The sequence below is a fragment of the Argopecten irradians genome, chromosome 14, assembly GCF_041381155.1.
Source record: "Argopecten irradians isolate NY chromosome 14, Ai_NY, whole genome shotgun sequence".
Taxonomy (NCBI): domain Eukaryota; kingdom Metazoa; phylum Mollusca; class Bivalvia; order Pectinida; family Pectinidae; genus Argopecten; species Argopecten irradians.
Window position 1 is genome coordinate 16049667 of NC_091147.1, and position 25885 is coordinate 16075551.

The following is a 25885-nucleotide window of genomic DNA, read 5'->3' on the forward strand; positions in this document are numbered from 1 at the left end:
GGAATATACTAAATGGTATATATAATACTATGAAACAAAAAATCTTTCGAAATTGGCATTTCATAATAAATGCTCTTAAAAAGTAAAGGAAAAAATCTTTAAAAATGTTAAAAAGCATTTCTTAAAATCTGCAATGCTTTCTTATGGTGAATTTTAAGTCAAGGGAATCCTTTTAAGTAACGTTCGTGAAACTGGGCCCTGCACTCATGTCAACATTTTTGAAATGTTGAGAACTACATGTATGTACAGGAATGAAATGATATTTTGATCACTATACTTAACACATTCATATTGGTAGATGTTACGTTTGATACGGATATGATGAAAAACAAAACAAAAGAAAACAACAACAACATTATGAAAAGAAAGAACATTATCATAAAGATTTATTATTTCATGAAATAGCGATATTGCTTAGTATCTAAAGTTTAGTTTCAATAAAATTAACACCAGTAAGATTGAGAAAAAACAGCATTCAAAACGATCTTTAGAATAAACATGGTAACAATTTACTATACTTTGATATATTGTATACATAAACATATAGTAAAACAGTAAACATGACATTTAACTTATCCGCATGTTCAACCCTAGAACCTTTAAAAAACCAGCAGCCTTTATATAATCATAGAAAAGACACAATAGAGTATCTGCAGAATATGGCTCATGTTTCGTTTTTCATCTTAAGGTCTGGTGGTACATCAGTCAATTTATTTTTGCATCTAAATATCCCTTTCATAGCACTTTCGACAACAGCATTTCAAAAGCATTTTATCATAAACAATTTCAAATAACTGAAGTTTATTATTTTATGTAAAACAAACACAAAATTATTCCAGTTTCAGTAAATATAAATATAAAATATGTACACAGTTCATAAATATGATGTACAATTTAATATACGAATAACACAGTTAGAGGTAGATAAACGATTGTCTCTAATTGTCTGTAATCACAATGTTAATTGTTCAATTCTAACTAGGACTATTCTTTAAAAAAATAAAATCGTATATCTAAGTATGCAATACAAATGGGATGATGTCGATGGAAAATTGCTTATCAAATTGAACATCTTTTTATAAATATATATCATAAAGGACGTATAAGATAATTTACAACTAAATAAGATACAAAAATAAAATGACATATTGAAACCATCATAGTATATCAATATAATCTACATTGAATATTAATTTATACAAAAATATTCACTTCTACCACATATTCACCAACAAAAAAAATTATTCTATACAGAAAAGAAAAAATATTGAGCGAGTGTCAGAGATAGCGTCTACAATAGTTACCAAAACAGGTAAAATGTAATAAATCCCTGATAAAGCTGTTAACATTTTGTTCATTTTACATGAAATCATAAAACATAATAAAAATGTATTAATTTACCCATTGCTTCATAAGTAAATTGAAGATATTTTGATACATTTTAATGACATTAACTATTTTTGTATATTGTATTGGTTTTTTTTTAATATGCTCTTCAATTTTTGCAATATTATCAAATATCTTTGTTGGCGGCTTAATAAATTTCATCTTTATTAAAGGATAAATTAAACAAATATATGGAATATTTCCCTTAAAAACATACCTAAATATCCACGATAATGTTAATACTGTTGAGTTACATATTGGCATACTTATTGAAAAATACAGTTAGACCATAAAAGATCAATTCCTAAAATACTGTAATACTATTTTGGTTATCTCCCCTTGATCCTGGCTGGGTCAGAGGTCATGTCAATCATAGCCTCGGCTTCCTCTCTACCGTTTGCCTATGAAAAGAAAACCATTGTTAGTTTTCATCCAAAAGGGCATTGTCTTATGTATAACTATTTCACTGCACTGTAGATATAAATGTAATGATTTTTGGCAATGCTGCCAAATATCATTTTCAATTCCTACTCCTATTTGCAAAATTAAAACATATGCATTGTTAGTATTGTGATTTTCAAAATGTTGTTAATTTTTGGTGATAAATAAAACATCAAAAAATCTGTTTGAATATAGTTAAAATATTCTTGATGGTTTTTATATACAGTGTAGATTTAAATTACCATATACAGTTTGTACTCAAATACAAATCAATTGACTTTTCCAAAATATTTTCATGTAAAGAATATATTTCTGGTTTCTAGAACAAATAATAACAAATAATAAATTTTCGACTGAATTTTACGCACAAACAAGTATTGAGACACTAAGTAAACTATTTCAAATTGTACAAATGAGACACAAGACCCATAACATACAACGTACACTATGTAACTGTTTTCATGTTTGTTTTTATTCAAGAACGATTCATTTCGTGATCAATTAATATCCGCAAAAATACAAATGGCAAAAAGGTAGCCTTTATCACTTTGCATTGTTCTATTAGTATATTGGCAATGCGCAATTAATTCTTTCAGCGAAATAATGATAAAGAGAAAATCGTGAAATCGTCACCACACAAAATTAAACTTATCCACAAATATATAAATAATTGTATGACATTGTCGATCTTTGAGAATTCACCAGAACAAAAGGTGTAAAAGAACAAACTTAGGCAAAAAAAAGAAGAAAAAAAAAATCCAAGACGTACCATTGGCAAAGTCGAAATAATCTTGATGAATAGGATTAAAAGACACATTACTTGACAATTCAGATATTATACTATGGTGATCTGCAACAGTTTCGTTATATTTGTCGTATACTTGATAAACAAAGTTTCATTCCTCATTGATTTAGAAATGTATTAACGATTTTTTCCAAAGAATTTCGATTAAAACTATGTATATACTTAAAACTCACCTTGCCATTAACGGTATATTTGGTTTCACGTTTACACGTCTTTCTGCACGGATTGAAAGTGCTGCAGCACCTCAGGTAATCATACAATGGTACGACCAGGCCAGGATCAACAGACTTGTACTCTGTAAACAAGAACCAAGATCATCACATTTTATTTACAAATTTGGAATGAACTTTTCAAGCAAAAGGAGTTGAAGCGCTCAAATACGATGGCAAGTTTGAATTAACACACAGAGCAGCATAAAAACAAAACTAATATTCTAGCTGAACTCGACTTGGTGTTTTACATCTCTAAGTGAATTTATCGTATTTATTAAACATCATTATAATGAAAATTTAATGAAGCGAAAAGGCAATACGTGATCATATAATTGTGGATACAATCAGTATAAGTGAAAAATGCATATGATGTAAAATATTATGAAAGGCAAACACGTTAATTAAATGGTGTCAATGAAGACATTTGGAAGGTAAAACCCCTGAAGTTCGATCGAAAAAGTAATTTGGACAACATTCAATGGTTGTCTAATGTGCTCAAAGTACAATTACTTGGCATCTCTCATTTGAAAACAAAATGTACCAAAGGTCATACAAAATATCTGTGTTATTCGGTTATTTTGTTTCCTCTCTCCAGAACTGTTATCTGTCTTTACATATAACAGAGTTATCTCCCTTTTGAATGAGTATTGATTATGACGTTATTTTTTCATCAATGAAAATGACATGGTTTTCACTGAAAAATTATGACGTTTTACTCACAAACTAATCACGTCACAATCGATACCTACCCGCAGGGGCTTATAACTCTGTAATATGCAAATATCGAATGTATTATATAGGTGTTTAGTGAGTGTTTTCGGAAGATTGCGACATGTTCATGTTCTGCCTTCTAGGTGCTACCTTATGGCACAGTCTCATAGAAGCGTACTTGACTTACCTTTAAAACGACTGACAATAGATCCAATTATAACCACTAAACATATTCCTAGTGGTGCCAGCCATTTATAGGACAGTGAGTACAGTAGGTCTAAACCTTGTCTGTAAGTATATAAAGGTGGCCATACTCAATTAGCAGTGTAGTTTGGATAAGATAGGAATTCATGATTTGCATACATAGTGGTTTATCTATGATAAGCATTTGGTGATGTTGCTTTATTATATGAAATATCCATGGACGCTTTATCTCGTAAATGATTTGGTTTGTTAAAAGTTACAGTTAATTTTTTGAAGTATATTAATTGGCACAATGATATATCAAATATCTACAAATTGCAATTTCGTCATGAAATGTAAATATTTAACCTTAGAATCAACAACGAATTTGCGCACACGACAAAAATCTTGTTATACTATATATGTGTTTAAAGACAATCAGAAAAGTTAACTATTCAATATTCATATTGAATATGTACATAAAATATTTTCTATCGATAATTGATTAATTATTGAAAGCATTTAGAAACGCATATATCATTTACTGTTCTTGCAATATACTTACGGTTCAGAATGAACTGGTGTTGAAGTCCCATCAAATACAATTCCGGAATAGTTAAACATGGCTTCCTGAGACAATTGTTCGTATGTTGTCGTATTAACGATTCCGGATACGTTATAGATAGGGCAGTGTTCTATTGAAGCTGGTTCTAATTTTGGATGTACCCGTACTCCTGGCGACACCAACTTCCCGAACGATATCCAGCCGACAACAACTACACAAGCGGACGCTCCCACTAAAGCACCCTGTGGTAAGGAAACAACTGGTCATTAAGTACTAATGCAATAATTAAGTTAGCCCGAGATACTCTGTCCCTGACACCAGACTTAGACATTATATCAGATAGATGTCTGGTGTAGCCCGAGATACTCTGTCCCTGACACTAGACTTAGACATTATGACATATAGATGTCTGGTGTAGCCCGAGATACTCTGGCCCTGACACTAGACTTAGACATTATGACATATAATGATGTCTGGTGTAGATGTCGTGTCCCGAGATACTCTGGCCCTGACACTAGACTTAGACATTATGACATATAGATGTCTGGTGTAGCCCGAGATACTCTGGCCCTGACACTAGACTTAGACATTATGACATATAGATGTCTGGTGTAGCCCGAGATACTCTGGCCCTGACACCAGACTTAGACATTATGACATATAGATGTCTGGTGTAGCCCGAGATACTCTGGCCCTGACACTAGACTTAGACATTATGACATATAGATGTCTGGTGTAGCCCGAGATACTCTGGCCCTGACACTAGACTTAGACATTATGACATATAGATGTCTGTGTAGCCCGAGATACTCTGGCCCTGACACCAGACTTAGACATTATGACAGATAGATGTCTGGTGTAGCCCGAGATACTCTGGCCCTGACACCAGACTTAGACATTATGACAGATAGATGTCTGGTGTAACCCGAGATACTCTGGCCCTGACACCAGACTTAGACATTATGACAGATAGATGTCTGGTGTAGCCCGAGATACTCTGGCCCTGACACTAGACTTAGACATTATGACATATAGATGTCTGTGTAGCCCGAGATACTCTGGCCCTGACACCAGACTTAGACATTATGACATATAGATGTCTGGTGTAGCCCGAGATACTCTGTCCCTGACACCAGACTTAGACATTATGACATATAGATGTCTGGTGTAACCCGAGATACTCTGGCCCTGACACCAGACTTAGACATTATGACAGATAGATGTCTGGTGTAGCCCGAGATACTCTGGCCCTGACACTAGACTTAGACATTATGACATATAGATGTCTGGTGTAGCCCGAGATACTCTGGCCCTGACACTAGACTTAGACATTATGACATATAGATGTCTGGTGTAGCCCGAGATACTCTGTCCCTGACACCAGACTTAGACATTATGACATATAGATGTCTGGTGTAGCCCGAGATACTCTGGCCCTGACACCAGACTTAGACATTATGACAGATAGATGTCTGGTGTAGCCCGAGATACTCTGGCCCTGACACCAGACTTAGACATTATGACATATAGATGTCTGGTGTAGCCCGAGATACTCTGGCCCTGACACCAGACTTAGACATTATGACATATAGATGTCTGTGTAGCCCGAGATACTCTGGCCCTGACACTAGACTTAGACATTATGACATATAGATGTCTGGTGTAGCCCGAGATACTCTGGCCCTGACACCTTAGACATTATGACATATAGATGTCTGGTGTAGCCCGAGATACTCTGGCCCTGACACTAGACTTAGACATTATGACATATAGATGTCTGGTGTAGCCCGAGATACTCTGGCCCTGACACCAGACTTAGACATTATGACATATAGATGTCTGGTGTAGCCCGAGATACTCTGGCCCTGACACTAGACTTAGACATTATGACAGATAGATGTCTGGTGTAGCCCGAGATACTCTGTCCCTGACACTAGACTTAGACATTATGACAGATAGATGTCTGGTGTAGCCCGAGATACTCTGTCCCTGACACCAGACTTAGACATTATGACATATAGATGTCTGGTGTAGGTCATCTATCTCATAATGTTTGTCTGGTGTCAGGGTCAGAGTATCTCGGACTATAATCAATTATACAATAATGCATTTCCGTAAATTATTATCATATTTTTATACATTCGTTAGATTAGCAAATAATGTATTCTTCTTTTCAATCGTTATTTCTTCGTGACAATTATTTGCTGAAAAAAAGACAAGCAAAAATCTTGGAAAACGCACGTTAAAGAACTTACTATCAAATTGGAAATGGTTGGACGTGTAAAATCATAGATGAATAATAGAGGCATTCCAAAAATCATTTGAAGTATAGAACAAATGTACCTGTTTGTTTTTAACAAACGTCTGAGACGTCATACAAACGGACCTATTAGAGTTACTTCCCTTTGCCACAATGAAAATACTCACCAACACATTAGCTCTCCTATTGAACCACCCAAGTATAAATAGGCCAGCAACAGCACCTTCTAAACACGCTCCCGTTATATCCAGTATCTGTAAAAGTGTAACAATGTTATTAAAAAATAATTGAAAGAAACACAAGTATCTGTAATAATATTGATTGAATAGTGTAACGATCCATCCAGTTTTTGGGACTCAACAAAGAGTTTCAAGAGTTTAAACATTTAAATCTTTGCCATTGAAAAACGAGTAATTATAAAATTTGAAATATGGGGAAACTCGTGAATGTGCCGAATATGTGTATTAGTTTCTACGAATAAATGTTTACGAACACATAAACGTTAGATTTCATTGGAAATGTTATATGACGAACGATCTACGATTCAAAATGTAAATAAACATAAATAGATATGCAAAAAGTTTGAAATACAAAATGTATTCATAATATTTCAAGCAAAACATCGATTTGCCACATAGCGTCGTTGTAACAAGCTAACCAGATCATTTGAGGTTTTGACTTGGTCTCGATTCAACAAAGATATGAACCTACCCGTGATACAGGTCCATCGATACCAGATATACCGAAGGCGACGAATACTGCAAGTACTCCGAAAAGTAATACTGAAATTGAGGATAAATATATTTCAATAATCCAACGACTAACTTATTAATCTGATTAAATAATGACCATTTTGTTTCTTAGTGGACGTCGTTACTGCACATCATACATGTACAGTACATATAAAACTAACAAAAACTGAACAACAAAGGAGAAGATACATTTTTTATTGTATCTCTAAAACATTTTTTAAGATACTTTTTTTTCAGTGAGTTTATAATTTTCAAATTTTCATAATGCATATATAATTTAATTTTACGGAAGCAAATTACATTTTACATTCTTAAAATTGATGGTTTACTGTCTGAATCATATTAACTTAACACGATTTATTAAATTATTTTAGAAAGCGTCACCTGATGATTGAGCGACCCGCATAGCTCGTTTGTCCGACATAGGTTTGGTGTGTGGTTTGACGATATCCTCCCAAAACATGGCCGACATCGCACTTAACACCGACGACATGGTACTGTTATTAAGATAATTAAAGCAATGGTATACAGTATACCTTGTCGAAATGAAAAAATGTATAAAAACCAAAGTGCTACACATAGAAAATATCAGATATCATATAAATACGCTTACCTTAAATGATTTTTTAAAACGAGCCTGATAATTTTGTAAAGTCCCAAAAGTTATCAGCTTGCCGTTAATACTACACCTATTATCAACCCTTTGATAATTCTAAATTCAAATGTTAATAGATTTAAATGTAAATCCTAACGAAAGTTGTTTTATGCGTCCCGATGTCGTCAAGTAGTTGAATATCACTGCGTCAAGCGACAAAACGCGAAATAAATCTTAATTGTTAACATAATTTCACACAGGGAGTCCTGCATTTGTTTGGTGTTGTAACTTCATTTTAGGCCATATACACATATGATCAAACGCTTGAACTGGTATTAATGAACTATTTTTTTATTCGGCCTTTAACTGAACATCAATAGGATATGCAAATGTAAGCGATTTGTACTTCAATTTAAACATCAAATCAAAAGGCTATGCTTGACGTTCATACCTCTGAATTGTAAAAGTTAGCAAAACATCCTTTAAGCAGTGAGTAATAAGATAAAGGAAATCGGGTTATTTACCTGAGGGAAGCACTAAACAGCGCAGCCAAGAAGAGTCCCGGAAGACAGGGCGTATCGTGAAATATGTCTCGGACTAGCTTAGCTATTAACTGCAAATAAATAGTGTATAATTAATACCACATATAAACACGACAATGTTTCATTTGATATAACGCCTTCATCTTTATAAATTCAATGAAATTACAATGAACAATTGCCTCCGTTGATTTAGTCATTTATTTATGAGACTGATAATCATTCCTCATAAGAACTATGAAAATGGTGAAATCATTTTATAATCAACTATCATTTTGAAGAAAAAATAAGGCGCCCCCCCCTTCCATCGTATTGTCATTAAAATTGGCTGCAAGTCAAAGTCTAGTAACTCACTTGATTTTCGTTTCGAACTTGATTGGCTTCCAAAGGGTCGCACCCTTTCGCCTGGTAGTAAGCAAACATGATCGCCCCTTCCATGACCGCCAACCCAGCGATAAACAAGGCTAATACTGCCGCAATAAAATACATACTGGAAAAAAATGTAAAGTCATCAGAAATGGTACAAAAAATATCAAAAATATTTTTTTTTATTTCGTTTCATTCAAACAGGAAGGGTTCAGCTTTGAGTACACACATATACCAAATAATCAAACAGGAAGGTTCAACTTTGAGTACACACATATACCAAATATTTAAACAGGAAGGTTCAGCTTTGAGTACACACATATACCAAATATTCAAACAGGAAGGTTCAGCTTTGAGTACACACATATACCAAATATTCAAACAGGAAGGTTCAGCTTTGAGTACACACATATACCAAATATTCAAACAGGAAGGTTCAGCTTTGAGTACACACATATACCAAATATTCAAACAGGAAGGTTCAGCTTTGAGTACACACATATACCAAATATCCAAACAGGAAGGTTCAGCTTTGAGTACACACATATACCAAATATTCAAACAGGAAGGTTCAGCTTTGAGTACACACATATACCAAATATCCAAACAGGAAGGTTCAGCTTTGAGTACATACATATACCAAATATTCTTACAGGAAGGTGCATCTTAGAATACACACATATACTAAATATATTTGATATTGAGAAGATTGATTTCGCATTAAGCAAATCCTTGTTTATGCTCTTTCATCTTCGTGTTAGCTGTATTGGCAATTTGTTAGATTGCTGTTAACGTGAAAATTTACACGAAAAAGGAAATTTCCGCTAATTATGTTAAGGTCGCTTGATCGCGAAAATTCCCCCGCGCCTTATCATGTGTGATTGTATGATATATGCAGCCAAAAGTCTGAAGCGAAATCTGTCGTGAAAATAACACAACCGCGAAAGTTTTGTTTGCAAATCGCGATAATACGTAATCGCGAAAACATTCACTTTTACAGTACTATCAAGTTCGACTTCAGACACCATCTATTTGGCCCTGCGTATCTAGAGTCTGGGGAGGGCTTAATCACATGTGAATAAATATCCTACATTAAAAATATGTTTAAGGTTTAAGACCCTGTTTTAACTAGTCTTATTTTGTATGCCTTTATATCACTTCTTAGGTGTACTTGAACATAACTTAGTTGATATAAAGTGTCTATGCATCCGTCCTAACCTTAGATATCACTGGTAACTGTAGATTATATTGTGTGTCTCATAAGTCTTATATAGATGAAAGTTTTGAATACTTTTTTATCTGTAAATTACTCTGTGCCTTTGCATGTGACGCGTTAATAAAAAATTAAATTGAATTGCGTTTGTAAATTTTGGTAAAATATGCAAACAAATATACATATGTTGTACAATAATTGAATAATAAAATGAATAATAAAACGCAAATCACCCACATAACTTGAATTATATTATGATTGTAGTGTTTAAGACTTTACCGTTTGGCTGTTGATATACTTGGGGTGGCCTTGACCCGCTGAAATGTCGCCTGATTAAACTGAAGCCTAAGTCCATATATAATACCCCCAAAGAACAGGCTCCAGAACGACTGGCGTAAAGTAGGGTCAGGGTTAAAACTGTAAGGGAAATATAAACCCTGTACATACCAATGCCATTGTAAATATGTGTAAAGTAGGGTCAGGGTTAAAACTGTAAGGGAAATATAAACCCTGTACATATCATTGCCATATATAAATATATGTAAAATAAAAGCAATAATACAATGTAAGTTTCTGATAACATTTTTTAAAATGTTTCGTTTAATGTTACACGTTGAAACTACGATTATGATATATGTTAAACATGTGTCAATATATTGGTATACAACTTCCACTGTTGTAGTGTTTGGTTTCGATACTGATTTTTCTTGATAAGACGTCTATATAGCTATTCCACAGTCAAGTCACATCCAACTGATTAATGATAAGTTTCCGTGTTATTTCTATATAGGTTCACTTAATTTCTGAATCTCGGATATAAAAATAATTCAGACTGTAGGTTAGTGTATATTTGTAGAATTACTTCAGGAACTCTATGAGAAATATCTCCGAGACCACCATAGCAAATAATTGTGAGTCGCATAATTTCTGTCAATGTAAGTTTGTAAGTTATACTTACTCCAACATGTTCAATCGTCCTTTCTCCTTTACTAGGCTCCAAGTGTTCGTCAGACCGCCGGCTTCTATAGTACCCTTGGCAAAAGAGATGTTAACTTTTCATGTAATAACACATTTTGTTAATACATTGAACATAAAATATTATGAGCATATTGTGAGTGTGTACTACATTAATGCATATGTTGTGATAAGATAGAAAAAAAACTCGGTCATTTTAGGGGCGATATCACATTATCTATGTATTTGCTAATCAAACTTCATTCACTATAGAGAATGTAAATAAAGATAACAAAATTCATAAAAAGTAGAAGTAAGAAGCCGAATCCATTATCCCAGTTACCTTCATTTGGGCATGCGATATCTAAAAACTGCTACACATTTGCTGTATGGTATATTACAAGAGTATCAATTTGTTGTTACCTTTATGAGAGTGGCGAACATAGCACCAAACATGAGGACAGCCTGAAATACATCTGTCCATATGACTGCCGTGAATCCTCCCTACAAGAGCAACAACGAACACTTTTCAAAACACACGAAGAAAATATGCAGTATAACTACATGTATAATATGTATTGATAGTAGTAATGGTTACGTGATGATGATGATGATGATGATGATATGATGATGATGATAATGATGATGGTGGTGGTGGTGGTGGTGGTGATGATGATGATGGTGATGATGATGATGATGATGATGGTGGTGGTGGTGGTGGTGATGATGATGATGATGATGGTGGTGGTGGTGGTGGTGGTGGTGGTGATGATGATGATGATGATGATGATGATGATGATGGTGGTGGTGGTGGTGATGATGATGATGATGATGATGATGATGATGATGATGATGATGATGATGATGATGATGATGATGATGATGATGATGATGATGGTGGTGATGATGATGATGATGATGATGATGATGATGATGATGACGGTGATGATGATGATGATGATGCTGATATTGACGACGTCAACGCCAACGACAACGCCGATGGTGATGATGAAGGTAACGTTGATGTTGTAGGTTTCGTTTTTGATTGATATAGTTGTCTAATGATGATGATATGCTGATGATGACAATGGTGATGACAATAATGCTGCATGCTACTGATGATGATGACATCAACGATAGCGATAATATATCATCGACATTCGACAACATCAACAACAACGACGATAATGATAATACATCGACGACGTCAACGGCGATGTTGTGGTTGTTGTTGATGATGATGATGATGATGATGATGATGATGATGACGACCTTGACGACAATACACTATAACATTGACAACATCAAAAACGACAGCGATGATGATGATATTATATCGACGACGACGACGAGGAGGATGATGATGTGTACTTACTATGATGGTATACACCACAACAACAGCTGTTAGAGTAAGGATAGACGCCCACATCGGAATCCCAGCCACTAAAAAAATCAATATTATTCTCTTTACTTTTAACAGATATTTTTTTATTATAACAAAATATATTCCCATATGAATATTTCTCGGGTAAATGTAGTCATGCATATTCATGTTTCCATTATGACGTCATACTTTAGGGAGGTATGAATTTTAAACAACAATCACTAAATATGACATGTAAAAAAACTCATGAAGTTGAAACATACCCATTTCTAATGTAACCGCCGGTACAAACAGGACATTCCCAAGGTAGTTAGCCTTCAAAACAGAAATTTAGTGTGACGTTATTTCGGCATTTTCAACTTGCAAAATCAATGTCAAAAGTTGTAGGAAATTATCATATTCAGGTTTCAACCAATAACGTCGTTGGCCCTCATTTAACGGTCGTTCTTATACAAAGCTATATAGCTTTATAACTTCTTAAACTTTCATATCTAAAGTCAAATTTGCAGGAAAATCAATGCAATATAAAGATCAAACCTTATATAAGAAATCAACTCTCTATTGGAAATTAAAATTACTTCATTGTCTCTTCTCCATATTTCGAACATGAAATGTATGATAGTTGCGCTATCGACGTGTCATAATACACAATAAAATCACATTTACTTCTGGAAAAATATATTACCAACCTCACAGTTATCCTATCTACTTGTATGTATATGACATTGACACATTCCCGGTCACTCTATCATTGATAACATACTATTGTCAGTGTTATACTTACCCTCGCCAAAAGACCAATTATTGTTGCAAAGACCCTAATGCCGTGGGAGTGATATCGAAGTTCGAAATACTACAAAAATGCATTCATATAATTATATAAAGTACGTATATACTATAAAACGCTTCATTATCGCGAGATGTAAATTTCGTGTAATTTTGCGAAATAACTCAAACGCAAATTCATATGTTTCGCGAATCACTGTATAAAACATAATATCATAAAACGTAAATATGCTTAACAGTCTTGATGATGACTTAATAATTTGCGAATATGTTCAAATTTATGAATACGTGAAATATAGTATAACGAAAATAAAACTTTTTACAGTATCACATATCTTTCCATACAAGTTATTATTTGATTCAAATTACAAAGCAGGGGTATCACTTTGGGCCGTTTTAAGGCCACTCAATGATAAGCAAAACATTTTGCATGAAGAAACCTTAGGGTCAGCTGCATAGTGTATGCTATTCAGAATATCCGATTTTTTCTGCGCTCCTGGTAATTTTTGGGGTCAAAGGGTAAAAATTCACATTTTTATTGTCAAAGTCCTAATTAACTAAATATTAAAATAGAGATAATACTTTTTTGAAGTTTTTGCATCTAAATATTGGGTTTGTGAAGTTCAGTTCAGATAACTGATGAAATATTTAAAAGGTAGGTCAAAGTGACCAAGTTTAGTATTTGTTCCATTTTTGCATTAAAAACTTCACATTTGCTGGGTCACGTGCATAAATTAGGTCACATTCAATGGAAAGGTACCTTCTGTCAACTAAGTATCTTCTGGATATTCCATGTTTAGAGCAAGTGGTTAAGCTATTTAAATTTGTTTTAAAAGAAAATAATAAGCACTGTATGCATTGTATACCAAAATTAGAAACGTCCCATTATCAATAGATTTACAATTGAAATTATTTGACTCACTTGTATTCCCTATTTTGTTGTATGCCTGTGAAATCTGGGGATTTGAAAATGTAAGCATTATTGAGAAAATTCATTTGCAATTTTGTAAAAAAATTCTTCATGTTCGAAACAGTACTCCTAATTTTATGGTTTATGGAGAACTTGGTAAATTTCCTTTAGAAATTGAAATCAAGGTACGGATGTTAATGTTTTGGCACAAATTAATTACAGGGGGAGATAAACTCTCCAGTGTGTTTTATCGCCTTACACTAAGAATGCAAGAAAACGATACTACAGAATTTAAGTGGCTTGGGCATATAAAGTCACTCCTTAATGACATAGGTTTTAACAATTTATGGGCATTTCAAAATACATGTACGATGAATAGAGCTTTGTTTAAAAACTTGCTAAAACGACGTTTATGTGATCAATATGTTCAAAATTGGTATTCTATTCTTGAAACATCGTCTCGCGGACAATTCTACTCAACCTTTAAAAAGCAGTTTAAACTTATGGTGAACGCTAGATGTTAAATACATTATATTGTTTCCTAAAGCCACTATATAAAGGTTCCATATATAGTCGTCCTTTACGATCATGCAATGGGACAGCAGGCACAATTCTAACATTATACTTGCAAAGTAGGTGTTACTTGAGATTCTCTCATAAAACGAACTTAATTAGCTTAAACACTTGCTTTGATATGGAAAACCCATAAGATACATAGTTGACAGACGATACCTTTCATTGAACATGACATAATTAATCCCCATCACCCACTTAATGTGACCCTAAGATGCAATAATCTTAAGCACATAATGACAGAATCCAAATAAAGCTCTAAACGTCACTTTAAAGCTATGAAATGGTTGAAAATATAAAGCATTTTCATCTAAGTAATCACAAAATTAAGATTCCAAATTAAGTCGCCATTTACGATCATACAGCGGGGCAGCAGGCACAATTATAATATCCTACCTTTAGTGAAGGTGCTTCGTGAAATAAGCTCATACAACAAGCTGAAATAATTTATAAACATGCTTTTAAACATATTTTAACACTTCAAAACACTTTTGATATCATTTATTAAATATGACCTAATTTCTGCACGTGACCTAGTCAATGTGGCCCTAGGATTTAATGATCTTGAGCAGGTCATGTCAAAAATCCTCATGCAGTATCAAACATTAAATTCAAGCTATAAAATCGTTGATAAATCTTAGTTTTTAGAAAAAAATATTAGTTTTTAATGCTAAAATGGAACAAATACTTAACTAGGTCACTATGACCTTCTTTTTAATGTTTTCATCAGTTTTCTGAGCTGAACTACAAACCCAATATTTACATGCAAAACATTAAAAAATATCATCTCTATTCTAATAGACTTTTGACCCCTAAAATTACCACGAGCGCAGAAAAAATCGGATATTCTGAATAGTATACAATATGCAGCTGACCCTAATGTATCTTCATGCAAAATATTTTGCTTGTCATTGAGTGGTCATAAAACGGCCCAAAGTGATACCCCTGTTTCATACTAATACTCTTGATAGAGAAGTTTTAGTATAGATGTAATCAATATTGTAAAATGCAACTGTACATTAGAATTAGATTTAGAAATTGCAGAACGAAGCATAAATAAACTTTATTTTATTTTACTATTCAATGATTAACATTATTTCAAACATTAATTACCTGATTCATACTGGTGATGTTTAGATTCTTTTGTGACGGAATGATGAGTATCAGAGTAAGGATCTGGGCGATAAAAGTTCCTAAAATGGACATATACCACTGCATACCATACATATACACTTCCGCCGGAACTCCCAACATCATGATTCCAGACTCATAACTAACCATTAGAGACAACGCTACCGGAAATGTCCACATATTGCCATCGCCGAGAATGAATTGTGTTGTAGTTTTGTTTCTGGCGCCTCGTAATGAGTAAAAGAGGCCGATTCCAAGAGAGAAAATCAGGGTCACTATAAATATAGCGTAATCTGGCCACGTTAAAAACGCCATTTTGTCGTGTGTTGTTTATAAGTATAGTAAAACGATTCAGAAACCTGGAAATAAAAAATGCAATATTTATACTTATGTACATGTCACAGAAAAAGTATTCAAAGTATAATGACTTATTTTATACTAAGTTTATAGAGATGCGTTCCAAAACTGGGGGAAAAGTAATTTTTATTTCTCTAGTAATCTTTTAAAACTCGCAGGGTTTGGTGAATTAAGATATGAAATTCATTCAATGGCACAGGCAGATGTCTTATTTAGGGTTGCAGTAGTTATAACAGAATATTTTCTCAGTAAAAGTTCTTGCATTTATGTTTTATGTATGTTCTGATACAAACACATATGAAGAAGTTACTTTACATCTACTAATAACACTGCAGTAGAAAATGTGAAATGAAATTGTAGACCACATCTTGGCTTCTTGGTCTGACCATATCTACTCATATTTCACTGCACTGTAGACGTAAATGCAATTATTTCATATTAACCTTTATTTTTTGTGTGAAATTAAAACATATGCATTGACAGTTTTGTAATTTTTATAATGTTTGGTGATGAATGACATAAAAAGCTCTTCTTGATTCGTCAATATGAAATTACGGCACATAAACCGTTAAACTCAATGTTGATTTTTTTTTATTTTAACGAAATACTATAACGTATTAGAACAGGTAAGCGATATCAATATGTTTTATAGATGACATGCATTTACATGTGAAAATATGCACTTTCTTTGTAGATTTAAATTATATCATACATGTAAAAGTCTCCATTCACTTGGAAGACTAATCCGAAAGGGGATGAGTTGGAGCTGCAATTACAGGTAACACGAACCTTCCCTGTGGTGTAAATTTAAATCTTAAAGTTAAGATATAAAAATAATGATTTCGTGCGCATGGGTATAAAAGCTTGAAGTTATATTGGTAGCACTGAAAAAGAATATCAATTTTCACATTGTTCACAGAATTTACGTTTAAAATAAGAAATCTACCAAGACCTAGTTTTTCGAAAATCCATTAGCTGTATATTATAAAGATTAAAAAAGTACAATTTTAAAGGAGTGCAAGTTTTAGTAAATGTTAGCTTTACAGTCAATATATGCTTTTAGAAATTTCTGAGACGAATTCCGTAAGAAATCACTTATGAAACCAGTCCTTATCTAGAATTGTAGACACATGCCATTCTCTATAAAAGGGTTCACCAATATTTTAAAATCGCTTTATCTAATTGAGACACTTTCGTCTATAATGGTTCATACAAATAAAGTATTATTAGTTGTCGATTTCGATTCAAAACTGCCTATTCATTTCTACCAACATAAAATATAAACTAAGCTAAGATCCACACAACCGAGAAATTTTGAGGTACATACTGATAATATTGATTTAATCAAAGTGATGGACGATAGCCATCATCGATACCCAAGGGGTAACTATCACCGACTTTCATGGGTGGATATAACGACAGTGATAGTAACCTTTGGAGGGTCGAGGATGAAGAATAGTAAGAATTAACGATTACATTTACAAAGAAGTTTTCTGTCGAAAGTGAGGATTACAATTTACTGTTCATATTATTTACTTCAATTCACGAAAGATTGATTTAAACCATCCACTCTCGCTTCATATTATGAATCTTGTGTACCAGTTATTAAAGTCTGTGTCTAATCACAATCTAAAATTCATAGGTTTTAAGTCCGTGTTTTTTTATCACAGTCAAACTTGCCATTCCTTAAAGGTCACAGTAAAGAGCAAAGTACAAAACAATACTTGGTTCACTACACGGCTTGATCTTGTGGATAACAGTTTGACAATGGTCTATAAATAGCACCATGTGCATGATGTTTTAGTGTACACGTCTGAACGTATTTGCAATTAAATTCGATGATATTATCACTTTACCTATGATCCTAATTACCAGTTGAAACTTAGTACTGTGTGTTGCTAAGTACAATAGCTTCAACTTTTCCTCTCCGTCTTCAACATGATCAGGTAGTCAACTTGGCTCGAATCAATAAACCATTACATGAATGAGTACCTATGTGACCTTTGACCCCAAACCTATATACACAACGTACAATATAAAGGTATATATGACCACTAATACTTAAGTACGATACTTTATAATAAAATAAGCTTCCATATTTGTTGTTGTATTTTCATCAAATTATAAAATTCTAAAATTAAAATACCAGACATGCATTCTAAAGTAATCTGAACAGGATAACATATTATACACAATGTGTAATGTTTCAAACAAGATCACTAACGATCAGCTGGAATTTAAGCTTCTGTCACGTTAACATGGGGTTTTAGTGTACTACATTGTATTGTATTTATTGTATGACTGAAACCAAATATTCAAAATTAATGCAAATTTTAAAACAAGACTTACCAAAATTAGAACGATGTTTCACACAGAACATTCATCCGGACACTTCTGCTGTATGCATTGATCTTATATTAATTAATAATATCCATTAGCGATAGGTACGCGTGGTGATTAACCAACTAAATGAATACCAATAACGGACCAGTATATCCGGACAAATATCCTTTGAAATGCTGCAGGGTGGATCACTGGTGTGCATATTTAAAAAAAAAATAAAACAGGAGGCGACAAAACATATTGTTTTAGTATACTGCAATTGTATTTCTAAAATGTTAAATAAAAATATTTGCTTATTCAGAAACAATTCAACATTGATATTAATAAGACACAAGAAACACCCAAATCTTTGATTTGTACGAAATATTATTAACAACAAAAATAAACAGAACCAGGAATTCCAACATCATTCAAGACATTTTTTTTAAAAAGCATATTTTTTAAAGTATATGGTTTTTTTTTAATTATTTCACTGTTAGTAGCAATCATACACAAACAGCAGGGATTTGTATTAAATAGGGAAAGTTACATTACATCTTTGCTTTTCCGGTATGGAAAACCCTGGAAGTCACAAATATGCATATAATTTCTCTCACCGTGCAAGACCTTCCGCGGTAGGGCGTTAGAAGTGTATCTATTGCCCCTATTACATGATCGTATAAGGCGACTAAATGTAGGATCCTTATTTTTTACTTTTAACTTACTTTCTTCTTTCTAACCCATTAGCACCACCTCACCTTTGGCCTTCAGTTGAGCGCTCGCTCATATATATGGGTTTTGTCTCTCGGTTGAGAAACACAATACTCTATAAAAGTGGTAGTTTCTGATCCTGCTAAGCGTTCAGCATAAAGGTTGGAACGACTGGTCTGACTATTGTTAGCATAATGTGACCGGTTGAGGTGTGCTGCTTGGTGTTTTCGGCTGCATGCTTCAGTAATATATAGCGCTATGAAAGGCAAGAGTCCCACTGTACAAGAAGACACAACACGATTATATCGCAGTGTCCCAAAACACACACCACACACTACATATTACCTTTTCCTACTATAAAGTCGGAATTATGCAGTGTTTTTAACATAATTTGTACCAACAAACGCAACCAACATTTTGGAAATTGCAATACTTACAATGCATAGGTTTAATTTCACCCATATAAATAAGAGCTCAAAATCAAAATGGATTTTGGCAGTACTGTAAAAACAATTTACGTCCACAGTGCAATGAAATAAGTATATGTGGTCAGACAATGCTCTACAATATCATTTAACTATTTTACAGTGTTATTTGTAACTCTAAAGTGACTTCTGCAGATATGTAGTAATTATCTGAGCATTAAAACTTAAAACCATTTAATGTCAAAAATTGTGTGTTATAATTAACGTTTATCAGGCACCATGCATATTTTATTAGAGCTTCATATTTCGCCCTAAATGACTATGGCTGTCGATAGGCCAAACAAAAGATTTGAGCTTCACAACTTAATGCAATTCATCAAAATATTTCACTTAAAATGTTTGCCTAGGAATGGCAAAGATAACTTTAAACAGTTTTAACGAATTCTGGAGGCATTGAGCAAATAACATTAATATTTGATGCTATCACTTATAAATCACATCACATTATACAGATACTCTCCTTTTCTATTCACTATAGTGAAGAGGAAGGCAAGGTATCGTCTCTCAAAAAAACAACAAACAAAGTCTACTAAATTAAACAAAATGCATCTAATATTTATGTTGATTTCTACCATACCGTAATTACCCCGTAGTCATTACCGATGATAAGATGTGTCAGAATTGTGTCTGTCCTTTTTTTAAATAGTCTAGAATTAGAGAGTTTATCTAGGTCTTCAAGATAAAGAACACACTGATACTTTTTTGTTTAGCCCCGAGATAAAGCGTTACAGAATACTTTATAAGCTTATGTTAGTCCTAGCTGTGACATTTTAAAGAGTGTGAACTGTTTTTAAATTTTTATAGCATTTTATAATAAAATGAAGTACAGCTTGTAAAACATAATTTAAATAATATTACAAGATTTCTATGATAGGGTTTATATTATTTTTTTATTATCCTCTAATTGTGGGATGTTATGTTAATTAAATCTCTCAAACTTCATGGCACCAATATCAAATTTATCGTCTTCAGTTTCGGATTTTTCTATCTTCAACTGAAAATATCCACTAATTTTATTTACACCATGTTACAGTTTTGTTAATTTAGTCTCAATGTATATTATCCACATAATTATTGTGTATTGTGGAGCACACAACATGTTTCATGAAATGATTCGGTTGAAGCCTGCACGTTCATATTCTGTTTCACGCTAACTACAACTGCTTGTGTCGAGTAACACTTGCAAAAAACAAATATGGAGTTTGTTATTGTGTTGTATATATACAGCCACGTGTACAGAACCAATGCATTATTTTCTCAGACTAAAATCCATTTGGGGATTCAATTGGATACTCGCATAGTCTTAAAGTTGTATTTTGCAGTGAAACAATGAAGATACTAATCTCATTTTAAAATGTCAGATTCTTTGTTGCTTTCTCACTTACCAATACCAGCTCGTTTTTGTGATTTCGTTCGATACATTTTCGAGTGTTGCTTTAAAGTCCCCTTCTAACTACACTTAGTTAGATCTTTGTCTTCATGGTCGAGTAATAACTGTACAGAACAATGTCAATTAACTTTGGTTCTATAAGCATGAACTTTGGTTCAGAATGGCAGTCGCATTGAACACGCTTGACTGCACCCTATGTCTAGTTTACATTAAAATTTAGTCGATAATCGTACGAGTTACCTCCCTTACAACAGAAAAAAAGCAAGTGTAATTGCATGTGATAAGGTATCATGAGTTCAAATTGATGATAGCAATGTACATATTTAATGTTATAACGTCATTTACACACTGTGGGAGTTTAAGTGCAATTCCAAAAATCTGCATGTTTGGCCCAAATACAGCAGTTGAACATTTTTTTCTCAAAACTAATCTTGGTTTCATTTTCAGTGTATCTAAAAGTATATAATAGGGGTATTTGAAATTATTGAAATACCTTCTTATATGCTATATCTGTATTATGAAATTTTGCATGACAAAGTAAGAAGAACTCGATATGTATGTTTTGCAAACTCGAATCCGGTCAAATCAGCACTCCTACTACATGTTATAGACACTAATAAATAACATGGCTATTATACTGAACCTTGTGGGCTTACTAAACTGAAATGTACATTTTTGCATATTTTGCCAAAATTTACAAGCAACACAATAATAGATGAGTCAATAGTAATAACTAAGGTTAGACCAGATGCATGCACACTTTTTATGAACTTAGCTCTGTTCAAGCACATATAAAGTGATATATAGGATAAGATATTAATATTTTAAACAGGGACCTGAATGCTGCGACCTTTAACATTATATTTATGTTCATCGTACATTAATTTGCCCCGGGTAAAAATTAGGTCGAGTTTAGAACAAAAATGTAATGTATGGGATTGAAATGATAGATGCATAAAACTAAAGTAAATATTTCCATGATATAAAAAACAAAGATGGAACCATCTTTTTGAGCAATTACTTAATGTGAAGTACAAAGGGTTAAACATGTGCAAACATTCAAGAACAAATAGTTACATGTGCCGTAACTGGGCGAAACTTAAGGCATATTATTTTTTCTTCAGTAATCTATTGAAAATCATCAAGTTTGATTTTTTAAGATGCGAAAGTCACTTAAATGGACAAACAAACATGGTTCCTTATAAACATTAGTTTCATCATAGAATTTTGCACTATAAATATCTTGTTTATGTATTATGTATGTTAAAATGGTAACTCACCAAGAGAAATCACTTTAGAATTACTTATAACACTGTAAAAATGTGAAATGAAATTGTAGACCACAACTTGGCTTCATGGTCTGGTAGCAAGCGCTCATTTAATTGAGGTGTAGATGTAAATATATTGATTTTAGCAATATTACTAAAAATCATTTCGGTTCTTATCTGTACTTGTAAAATTAAAACCTATGCATTGTAAGTATTGTAATTCTCAGAATGTTGGTAATGTTTGGTGGTGAATTAAATATTAAAAGCTGATGGAAAATGCATCACAAAGAATAACGTATTCCTAAAAAAATAAAACAAATAAGCAATACAAATCGACAAATGAATAATATGGGCCAACATGTTTTCCAAGATTTTTCACCGCGATTTCTTTTCGCGATAGACACAGGCAATATGTCTTCAGGTATTATCAGGGCAATTTCAGGTGACATTTTTAGGGCAAATTTACCTGAATAGAGCAAAACAGTTCTTTCATGTCAAAAACTTGACCTGAAATGGACTTGATATTCATATGAAATTGACCTGGAATTAATATGGAGAACTATGGAGAACTTTTCACGTGAAATTTGATTTGATATGAAATTGCCTGAATTTCACACAAAAAATATTTCAGGTGAAATTTACCTGAAATTCATATGAAGATTTTGACCTGAATTCACATGAAGATTTTTTTCAGGTCAATTTTATCTGAAATTGGCCTGATATTGACCTGAAAAAATTGACCTCAATTTCAGGTGAATTCATGTCAATTTCAGGTCAGGATTTTTTCAGATCAAATTGACATGAAGCCATATTGCCTGTGTACAGTTTGAATGTTCCATTACATATACAGTTTGACGTTTTCGCGGCGAGTATTTTTCGCGATTTATAACGAATCCGCAAATGGAACGCACGATATAAAAATATTTTAAATGTCTGAATTATCAATAGGAGACAGAAAAAAAACTATTGAAAAAAACAGTGATTTTTTGTCTTTTCAATTTTTATTATTTTATCACATTGACATTAGCTGTTCAGGTTAAATAGTTAAAGCGGGAAATTAAAATGTTCACTCGCATTTGAATTATACTTAGAAAACAAGATGTAATATATAACAATTAAAGGATTGTTAGATTACATTTATTGGAGATATAAATACAATCTAGGTGGCAGATAAATAAAACAGCGCCCATGAAATGCAATCTAACAATCCTTTAAATTTTATTGTTAAATAAGTTGAATTACAGTATAATGTATCATATAAAAACATTATATACACACTGTAGACAACGACTTATGCTATAAGCAAAACACGAGATCTAAATTATCCTTTAACCATTCGGCATTCACTTCATTGGACGTCAACCAGTCACAACAGTTAATTGGAACATTTTTGTATCATTAACATTGAGAGAAGAAATTCTTTGTTGTTCCTCATCCTTTTATCACATTGGACAAGGTATAATAAACACATGTTTTATAATTAGAAATTGATAGGTCTAAGGTGTGATACATCCGTGTAGTGGCACGCTATTGTTTTTACGTTGTATATAAAATTAAGATGGAGGTTGTCAAAAGTAACAATATATACAATGTAAAAAGCCAAATGAAAAATGTATTTACATGCATTATTTTTATAAAATAAATACTGATGGAATTCGAAATTAAACCTACAAAACATTCAGAGCTAGATTGAGTTATTATTTTAGGGGTCACGATATTCGGGTTCATAGGCTGGTGGGAAAGGGAGCACTAGGTTGGACTAGAGTAGCTTCATAATGCTTATTATCAAATGTTTGTCGGCGGAAACGTAAGTAAATACAAAATATTTATATATCCAGGGCTATTCTACAAAAAGGTTTGTTTCCTATCATAACATTCATCCATAGCCATGATATATTGATATTAGGTATTAATTTTACTTTGAGAAAGAAAACCTTTTATCGTAGAGTAGCCCTTGATATAATACATTGTTGTTGGGGTATGCAGTTACCAACAAGGAATAAGATATTGAATTCAACATGTTTATCATACTGTTTAGTAATTTGCTTTATTTTTGTACATCAATTTCATAGAAATTTATTTTAAAATCGAAAAAAGATAAAACAACATGCATTGCGTATTTGTTTTCTTCGTGTAACAAAGAGTATAATACAAGATTTAACAAAATACTGGTTTCAAACTTATTCCCAAGAAAAAAAATTGTTTAGGTATTATTGATTAATATTTAGATATTAAAGATGCTCCACCGCCGACAGAACATAAATTAATTTCATCATTTGAACAATAATTGGTGTTTAATCGTGTATATATATATGTCTAATTAACAAAAAATAATACAAAATAATTCATTTTGCCTTTGGTGCATGCGCAATCAGTAATTCATTCCATATAGGATATAGTGTCATGGAATTTTTTCGGAATGCAATTAATCTATTTTTTATATTTTTAACTTTAAGTAAAATTAGAAGCTCAAACATTTCAATGGTGGTAAGTAACTTTTGTAACTGAGGTAAAATACTAAATCGTCTGTTCCTGTTTTTATAGTGAAAAGTTACCATTTGTCAGCGGAGGAGCATCTTTAAGGACAAAAGTACAGATTTTTTACTTTGATGGTAGGTTTATATTACTGTATTTTATAGATTAGAGAATAAAACACATATGACTGTTGATTCTGTTTAGAAATAATATCGATTGGTTGAATGTCCTTTGTTTCCAATTTCTATGAAATTCTTGTTGAATTAATGTGAATGGAATTGTCGATAGATAGAAATGTTACCTGAGAGACAAAACATGGACAATATACTTTCAGGTAAAACAATGTTCAATACTACAGACTCCTGTTGCGATCAGTTTTACGTGAATTCATTTAGTATAAGAATAATTATTCGACTTACTCAGGTACCGATAGGAAAGCTTCTGAAAAAGACAAACAAAATTAAATAAATCAATTGTTAAAGTTATATAATATAAAAGGTGAAATATGATACATGACAACGGAATGCTTAAAATCGTTCAAAATACAATGTATGTTTCTACTTTGTCGTAATCATCGTCCGGTGACTGCACAATATTATAACGTTTTCCATCGTTTTATATACAAAAACGTGTTAATTAGAAATATATGGAAAAATTAAAAACCCTTCTTAACGAAGATATCGAATTCATTTTAGCATCTTCCGAATTCCTTAACGAATGGTCTCGTTTAGATATTTCGTTCCCTTTATACGTATAAACATTGACCGTTGGTCCCATGTGTGCTTTGTAATAATTCGATTTCGAGATACATGTACAGCGTAGTGTCGATTAGTCCCACCTTCCAATGATTGAGACGTCACATTTGAAGTGCATTTTTTGACGACACAATCACCGGAAGCTGGAACTATTCGACGGTCAATCGTACTTTACCAACTTCGTTTATGTATCAAGAAACACTCGTATTGATATTGGAGATACCAAATAGCCCCCCCTTCCACGTCTAAAATACTGATTTTCTTCACAATTAATACTGTGTTGTGTTTCCTTTCAAGTGTCTCCTTGCCATTTATCCACTCATGAGTCTGAATTTCATTTCCAATCAAAACTAATT

General features: G+C 32.8%; 1 protein-coding gene across 4 annotated transcripts; it reads right to left on the reverse strand.

Annotated features, from left to right (window-relative positions):
• Positions 1 to 355: 355 nt before the first annotated feature.
• On the reverse strand, positions 356 to 21234 carry LOC138307498 (sodium-coupled monocarboxylate transporter 1-like). Of its 4 annotated transcripts, none has more exons than XM_069248277.1 (17): positions 21027 to 21234; positions 15749 to 16125; positions 13151 to 13219; positions 12630 to 12681; positions 12358 to 12425; positions 11406 to 11486; positions 10987 to 11060; positions 10308 to 10445; positions 8804 to 8939; positions 8435 to 8523; positions 7700 to 7812; positions 7275 to 7345; positions 6731 to 6817; positions 4304 to 4545; positions 3743 to 3843; positions 2806 to 2927; positions 356 to 1787 (listed from the first exon to the last, which is right to left on the reverse strand). In XM_069248277.1, the coding sequence occupies exons 2-17, from the start codon at positions 16079 to 16081 to the stop codon at positions 1716 to 1718; spliced, it is 1848 nt and encodes a 615-aa protein (XP_069104378.1). In that variant the 5' UTR covers positions 16082 to 16125; positions 21027 to 21234; the 3' UTR covers positions 356 to 1715. The 4 variants fall into 4 exon arrangements, with proteins under 4 accessions (XP_069104378.1, XP_069104379.1, XP_069104380.1 ...); XM_069248278.1 differs by lacking the exon at positions 21027 to 21234 and adding an exon at positions 18473 to 18666; XM_069248279.1 differs by lacking the exon at positions 21027 to 21234 and adding an exon at positions 16836 to 18354.
• Between the last annotated feature and the right edge of the window lie 4651 nt (positions 21235 to 25885).

What these genes read in the sequence shown, in the direction of transcription:
- LOC138307498 (XM_069248277.1), bottom strand. Translation starts at nt 16,081, where the DNA reads ATGGCGTTTTTAACGTGGCCAGATTACGCTATATTTATAGTGACCCTG. An exon ending in GGACGATTGAACATGTTGGA is followed by an intron (nt 10,446 to 10,986) that starts GTAAGTATAACT and finishes TTTCCCTTACAG; the next exon opens with TTTTAACCCTGACCCTACTT. An exon ending in AATATACCGTTAATGGCAAG is followed by an intron (nt 1,788 to 2,805) that starts GTGAGTTTTAAG and finishes TTCTTTTCATAG; the next exon opens with GCAAACGGTAGAGAGGAAGC.